General features: G+C 38.9%; 2 protein-coding genes across 6 annotated transcripts in view; one reads left to right on the forward strand and one right to left on the reverse strand.

The window, feature by feature from the left end:
• Positions 1-6: 6 nt before the first annotated feature.
• CUNH17orf67 (chromosome unknown C17orf67 homolog) overlaps positions 7-7,404 on the forward strand; it is an 87,884-nt gene continuing 80,486 nt past the window's right edge. The window contains exons 1-3 of one of the 2 annotated variants that reach the window (XR_003550412.1): positions 7-217; positions 304-415; positions 6,137-6,267. Coding sequence is in view for 1 of the 2 variants with exons in the window: in XM_014590203.2 (XP_014445689.1) it covers positions 361-415 (55 nt within the window). In the remaining variant the exon portion in view is untranslated. Of the gene's footprint in view, positions 218-303; positions 416-6,136; positions 6,268-7,404 lie in introns of those variants that run through there. The other variant, XM_014590203.2, reaches the window with a different exon arrangement.
• DGKE (diacylglycerol kinase epsilon) overlaps positions 3,076-7,404 on the reverse strand; it is a 42,652-nt gene continuing 38,323 nt past the window's right edge. For 3 of the 4 annotated variants that reach the window (XM_027774258.1, XM_027774262.1, XM_027774259.1), the window contains exons 12-14: positions 5,505-5,632; positions 5,174-5,285; positions 3,076-4,002 (exon numbers count right to left, since the gene is read on the reverse strand). In XM_027774258.1, coding sequence (XP_027630059.1) covers positions 3,823-4,002; positions 5,174-5,285; positions 5,505-5,632 — 420 coding nt within the window. In that variant the 3' untranslated portion in view covers positions 3,076-3,822. Of the gene's footprint in view, positions 4,003-5,173; positions 5,286-5,504; positions 5,633-6,492; positions 6,637-7,404 lie in introns of those variants that run through there. The other variant, XM_027774260.1, reaches the window with a different exon arrangement.

Genomic DNA, 7,404 nt, shown 5'->3' on the forward strand with positions numbered 1-7,404 from the left:
CCACCTTGCAGAATGCAGACCCCTCCTTGAAGTTTGGAAACCCCCTTTTGTGGTTTTTATGCTTAAAAGCTCTGTATAACTGCAGGTCGGGGCTGACATCTTGACACTGCCTGCGTGTGTGTGAGGACAGCAGTCTCTGCTGGGAATAAAGGCTCATAAAAATTTGAATTCCGTGAGTGGTCTCGATTCTTGAATATCTCACACCACAACAAATAAGGTACAGACCAGAAACTTTCAAGTTTCAATGTGCAACAGAATCACCTGAAGTGCGTATTAATAAAAACGGATTTCTCTGATCTCTAGAGCCACTGGAGCTGAGCTCAGGAAGCCGACCTGGAACAACCTGCCTGGGTGATTCTGATGCTGCAGACAGCCTGCAAAGCTCACTTGGAGAGACAGGAGATGGGCCTTAAAGGTAAAATCTGGGAAAGGAGCAGTAGGCTTTCTAAAAGCAAACCAAAGCAACTTTTTCTGCCTTGCTGCTGAGAATGTGCCTTCAATTGAAATGGGGATACAACAAAATGATTTCTTTTGAAATTTCTAGGTATTTCTTATAAATCTACACATTCTCTGTCCTAAATTGGGCACAATTACAAACACTTTCTGAACAGAAAGTGTTGGTTCTTGCTTTAGTATTATCATTCTGGAGGACAACTACACAAAACTATCACCCATATAATGGATCTTATTGGCCAAACACTATGCATTCAGGTTCAGGTTCACTTTAATCTGCAAATTAATGTAACCTTGAAAGTTTTCTAGTTAGTACAGAATAAAATTCCATAATATACATTAAATACAATTTTACTTTATATTACAAATGCAAATTTTTTTAACATGCTGGTAGTACTCATTTTTACAGTGCAAAGAGGACTTGACACTTTCTGAGTCACGGTATATTTTACAACTTTAGGTAGGCAAGTGTATTCCAAAAAGCAAATACTACATGTTTCTGACACACTCTACAAAAATAAAATAAACAACTTTGCTATAAAATTTTTATAAACATTACCTACATTAGGGCTCACAGCTAATCGTTGCAGAACACCTGGAACACGTTTAGTTCATGTAGTCTTGCTATTAGACGAGTTGTGTTCTGAAACACAAGCAGTTTTATTTCTATCAAACATTAACAAAACACTGAAAATTATCATCTACCTATGGGATCTACAAAAGCTGCCAGGTATTCAGTATTTAAGCCACAAAGTTTGCCAGGAGTTGGAAATGTACTAGAAGAATAAATGATAAGAGAAATCTGAAAACAGATATGGAGCTATTATTTACTTCAATGTTTCTTCCTGAGAATGTAAAAGTAATTTTTTAAAATATCAAGACAATTTTAAACGGAACAGCAAAATCATACAGCAAATTATTGTGTGAAGTGGGGAATCGCTGGTAACATATTACCACCCTAATATATAACTTGAAACATGAAGTTTTATAAAATTGTATTTCTTTAAACAAGGCACATGCCTGTAACTTATTTGAAATACAGGGTAAATGTGCCCTAGAAATAAGTGACTTTTGTTAAAACAAGAGAATATGTTTTATGTATATAACATTCTGAAATAAATATCCTAAATAAACTCTGAATGAGTGAGGCAGTAGAACACTTCATAGTCAGTAGGAATGAACAAACCCCTCAGAGAGTGATGGCAACTGAGAAGTCAGCTTGTTCAGATAAGAGGGCGCTGTACATAAACCAGTTCTACGGAAAAGCCCAATGTAATATTACGGTTAGAAGAGTCTCAGATTAAGAAGATATTGTTATTTTGATTATTTTAGTTCAGATGTCTCAAGGTAACTACTTTGTTTCTACTTTAATTAGCATTCATTATAAATGACAGGTAAAATAGAACCTATGGCAGAGTGAGTTTAATATTGTGTTTATAAAATATGGTATCTATGACAACTTTGACCAATGAATTAAAGGATAAACTTCATCACACTCTAAACATGATCAGCCCATAACAGAGAACCTACAGAACTCTTCCATCACCTCGGCCGCTGCCATGGTTACCTACTGTGAAAGGCGTATGAAGCAGCTGAAAAAAGACCTGCTCACAACATCTTTAGCTTCCAGAATTTAGCATGGCTAGTGGAGATCCAGGAGAGTTAATTTAACAAAGTGGAAGTATTTTGTATCATGTACTGATTACTGTATCATTACTTAGTTCTTCCTTCAAAACGTGGCCTGGGCCCAAGGTGACTCAAATTAAGATACAGCAACACATGGGTGATGGATTTCATAACAAATAGTTAAACAGAGTTAATGGCTTTTAGAAAGGTACACTGTAATCCTTCAGAAATTAATGCCACAAAAGACCTGAAGCTCACAAACAGGCCATCCTTCAGAAAAACACCAGGCTGGATGGCCTTTGGGTCTGCCTAAGTGCCAAGACAGTGGGGAACAGGCTGGTTAACAACAGCAAAAGAGCACCCCCTAGTGGGTAACCATGACAGTAGCCCTTCAAAACATTTTTGGCAATTGAGAGAAAAACACTGGAACAAACTTTTAGTTATTCAAGAGCAGTCTATCAGTGCTTTTACCGCCCCTTTGGCTTTCTTCAAATGCTGAGGGATATTCCTGAAGAATGAGAATATCTGGACAATATATCTGTCAGAATAATTAAATTAGGATTTCAATCACTTAGTCAATGGGTTAAATTTCTGTCTGTAACTAGCAGAATTTATGTGATCAATTTAACTTAATAAAGCTATATAATGTAAACACTAAACACAGGCCTCATACCACAAGGTAAATAATAATAAATAAGTTAAAAATATATATCTCTCTCATTTTAAAATAAATATGATATACATATTTTAGCAGAGGGTTCTGCCCACTTCAATCCCCCAAGGGGAAATTCTGTTAAGTATGTTAGCTATAAAAGAACACTGTATTTTAAAACACTACAAGACCACTGCATTTTTAAAACACTGATCAGTCTTGAGCTTTTTTTTGAGCAATTAACCTGACTGGTAAGTTTCCTTTAAGTACTTTTCTTGAATTGTTGACATTGTCTTTTAATTAAAAAAATAAAAATAAAAAGTTGGTTAACTATCTAGCTTTGAACCTACAAGTTTCAATCCCAAGTGCTTAGATTCTTATTTATTTATTTTACCAATTCACCTGTCTAGTTCTCTCTTGGTTATACTGGGGTTATAAAAAGATTCTGAATTTCAGCTCAACGTAGTCATTAACAGGGTTGATCAGACAACATTTGGGAGTCTGAAAAGGATCCTAAAATTAAACTTATAATAAAAATTTTAAGTATTGTCTTTTATAATTCTTCTTTTGATGATTCCTGGAAATGAACACATATGGTTCCAATTGGTTGGGGCTGAGGCATTAATCATGCCATTTGACATTAACCATCTCCTTTCAAAAAAGTAGTAAATGTTTAAAAAGCTACAGTGTCACTACCTTAAAAATTAAGACAGAAATGGTCTTTCTACTTGTAACTTGCTGGGAGTATGATGTGTCTACCAATGTGTGTTTGAGAATAAGGAATGACACAGTACATACCTAAGATTGAGTCCTGCTCTCAAAACAGTGACAAGAAAAATATCTCATTTTCATGTAACTTTCTGTGACTTTTTAAAAAATACTTAAACAAGCTAAGCATTTTGCTATAAAAAAAACAGGCATTTGTACATAACTAGAAGTCTGGCTGTTTGGGGGACTCTATTTACATAAATGTAGAGTCATTATATTACTACCGAAATTAAGACTGAACAGGTGGTAGAGAGCTTCTACTTTTCAATGAACACTGATCTACTTGTTCGGAGGATTCTATGCTGTTTTCATTCCTCTTCTGTCTATTCAGTGTCCTTTATGTCCTCTTGATCTGAAGTACTAGAAATGTCATCATCCGTTTGTTCTCCAGAGAAATACAGCATCAGTGCGTGCGTCTTGTGAGTTATGGTGACAGTGCAGGGCCCCTGGGCCCATGGCTCTCCATCTACCTGCATTGGCATCATCGAGCACTTCAAAATCAGCTGATATGAGGAAACAAATAATTAGAAAAATGTCAGTCGCCCCAAAGTTCAGAAATGTCTTTCTTAAAAGTATCATCCATAGTCCCTTCACCCTTCTGCATTTCACTTTTAGAAAACTAATTTGAGTATTTCATCATTCATCAAGGGCTTAAGGGATCCTTTTCCAGTGAAAAGCTGATTTCTTCCAATACAAATGCCCATGAACACATGAATGGATTGAAAAACTATGGCACGTATACTCTATGGAATACTGTTGAGCCATAAAAAACAGCAAAACCCTGGCTTTTAACAAAAAGTGGAAGACTATAGAAGATTTACTGCTGAGTGAAGCAAGCCAGGCTATGAAGGAGAGACATTGTATGTCCCCACTTAATATATACTGAGTGTCTGCACTCTATGACTAAAACTGACTAAAGGATATAGAAACACAGTAAATGGATATAAATACCAGATATAGTATGTGTGAAAGAGTAGGGTCTGAGGAAGGACATTTAGAAGAAAAATAGGGAGGCAAAGCATTAACTGGACCAAAAATGTGGTATTATCTGTTGAAGATATTTTATAGTTTTATGAACTGGACTAGGAAGAAATGTTCACATGTTGAAATATTCACTTTGTAAGCTACATAATGTGATTGAAAATATAAAAGAAAATTAAATTTAAATAATGTAAAAAAAAAGAAAGAAAAGAAAAGCTGATTTCTTCAGCCATATTTCCTTGTTTATTCTCTAGCCTCCTCAAGCCCTTGGTGCAGGGTGACCAACAGCATGGGCTGTAAATCACTGTTTTTTTTTGTTTTATTTTTGTTTCTGTTTTGCTATAGGACATGAGTGCTCACCAGAGAGAGACAGAGAAAGAGAGAGAGAGAGAGAGGGAAAGTGAAAAATCACTCTCCAGAAGGGATAGCCATGCCACAGTCCCTTCTCCATTCTCCTCTTGGGGTATTTAGGCATGCACGCACACATGCCTGTGTGTTTTTCAAGTTGTCAGGTCCAGGACTCAAACCTTGCCATTGTCCATGTGGGACCCAGCCACTTTGACCTCTGTACCACTTGCTGGCCTGAAAACCACTCTTTTAAAGAAAATGATTGTTCATGTACCTTCTTATATGTATCGGTGGCTTAGAAATGGACTCGAACAGATCAGCCTCTTACAGCAATATTTCACCTACCCGCACTGTATGTGCCTGTCCTATTCGGAAAGGATTTGCCAGTTTCACTTGAATCTGAGCACAGTGGAAAGATCCATATACTCCAACGACTTCCAGCAAGCCATCATCATGCCTAAAATTGTAAAAAGGAAATATGGATTATGTGATACTACAAAATTAAATCAGCCATGCCAGGGCAATTACTTTTTAATAAGGGTGAACATCAATTTATTAAATACTTAAGCTGACATACACAAAAAGTATTGAGGGAAAAATATGAAAGTTAATAAAGAAAAACAGACTGCTTTAGAGAAAATAGTGGCATAAAAAAACAGGCTGCAAATGTACCTACCTGGCTAGAGGGTAAGTCTCATCTCCCATGCCTTCCCACAGCCTGCAGCCGCCGCCCCAGTATCCGATGTTCAGAACTATAATACCTTCCAAATTTGGCAGGTCCACTCGTTCACCATCCAGTTCTAGCTTTAAAGAAACACAAGCAGTTAGTTACTACAGGGTACGCTACTTCTACTCACAGCTACTCCGAATTCACACCCGGTTTAGACAGGAGGGGAGCAAGTGAGGAGGAGACCATTTCCCACCTCTCTCAGGGTTATCAGGCCTTTGCCTCCCCTCAGTGGAACGGTTTCTGTCAAGATCATCAATGATATCTTGTTATGTCCCACTGTTTTTTCCAGCCTTTTCTTTTTTTATTTAATTAAAGAATTATTTATATAACTTCATTTTTATTTTAATTTGACCAAAGAGGGACAGAGAGAGAGAGAATGAAAGAGAGAAAGCAAGCTGCCAGGTCTGGGACACGAACTGCAGTCGGCCACGTTTGAGTCCAGAGCCCTTAACCACCACACCATCTGTTGGTCCCTCCCTTTTTCCAGCCTTTCCTAACTTGCTGTTTCAGTAGTACCTACACTGCCAACTCCATGCTCCTCCTTCTTGTCCTCAGATGCTTCTCCCTTTGCTTCCTAGGACCGGCTGCTTCTCTGGATACTGTGGCTCAGTCACTGCTGGCTAAGCCCCTTTCTCTTCTCATGCTACAGACACGAGGGCAGCCTTAGCCATCTGCACCCCCCATTGTTGGTATCTCTGCTGACAGCCCGAATTCTGCTGGCCCAGGAACGTGTACTAGGCCAGATCCACATTCCACTGCCTACCCAACACTCTGACGGCAGCACCTAACCCCCTACGTACAACAGTGAGTTATGGCGATTTCTCGACAGTCTGCTCCTTCCTCTCCACTCACCAACCAATTTCCCAGGAAAGAACAGCATCCCCATCTCTCGGCTGTATAAGCCAGAAATGTGGGAGTTAATTTTGCTTCTTTACCTTAGTCTTCTACATCCTACGATTCACAGTCCAGGCTCCTCCTTACTATCTTGCTCCAGTATTCCCGACAGCATCTTGGTGCAGAACTCACTCATCTCCTCCTGAGAATGGTCCTGACCGGTCTGTCTGCCCCTCATGAAGGACTGGATTGACACACACAATGCAAATATGTCCTTCTCAAATTACACTCCTTCATGGCTTGAGTTTGTGCTCACGATGAAATCTAAGTTCCTTAAAAGGCCAATCTGACTGACCCTCTGTTATCTGGGCTTGGTCCATCCCGCCTCAGCTGCTGCCACTTTCCGTCCTATAAGCTATGTTTGAGCCTGAGCTCACTCAAACATGCCGTATGCTGTTGACTCTGGGCCTTTGGCACACACTGTTCTTAGCCCAGAACAATCTCCTTCCTCACTTAGTTAACTCTTAATGTCCAGGACCCAGCTTGTCACTTATAGAAAGACTTCCTTGTTATTATCACTTTCCCTCGACAGTATTTGCAACCCCTGGGTCACGCACTGGTTGCACATATTCTTACAAGACTGCCTACTCGTCTCACTGCATCTTTCCCCTGCTACACAGCAATGCAGTTTACGTATCTGCTCTCTGGAACACAAACTCAGGGCAACGGGTAGATCACTGTATCTCCAGTACCCAGGACAGCGCCTGGCATTCTGTAGGCAGCTTCAGTTTTTTGTATAAACTGACATTAAAATAAAGTGCTATCTTAAATGCTTCATTCCACCAGTACTATCAAAGCCCAGGAAAAAGAAAATACAATAAAGTGGCATAAAACCTTCTTAATGGAAAAATCTCATTGTTCATTCTGTACTGTGGTTGTCCAGAGGCTCTGCGCTAAGGATTTCCTTGATTAGTGAGCAGTCAGGTTCCTTACTCCTTTATTTTTTTTCACT

Source organism: Tupaia chinensis, unplaced genomic scaffold (genome assembly GCF_000334495.1).
Source record: "Tupaia chinensis unplaced genomic scaffold, TupChi_1.0 Scaffold000416_1, whole genome shotgun sequence".
Taxonomy (NCBI): Eukaryota; Metazoa; Chordata; class Mammalia; order Scandentia; family Tupaiidae; genus Tupaia; species Tupaia belangeri.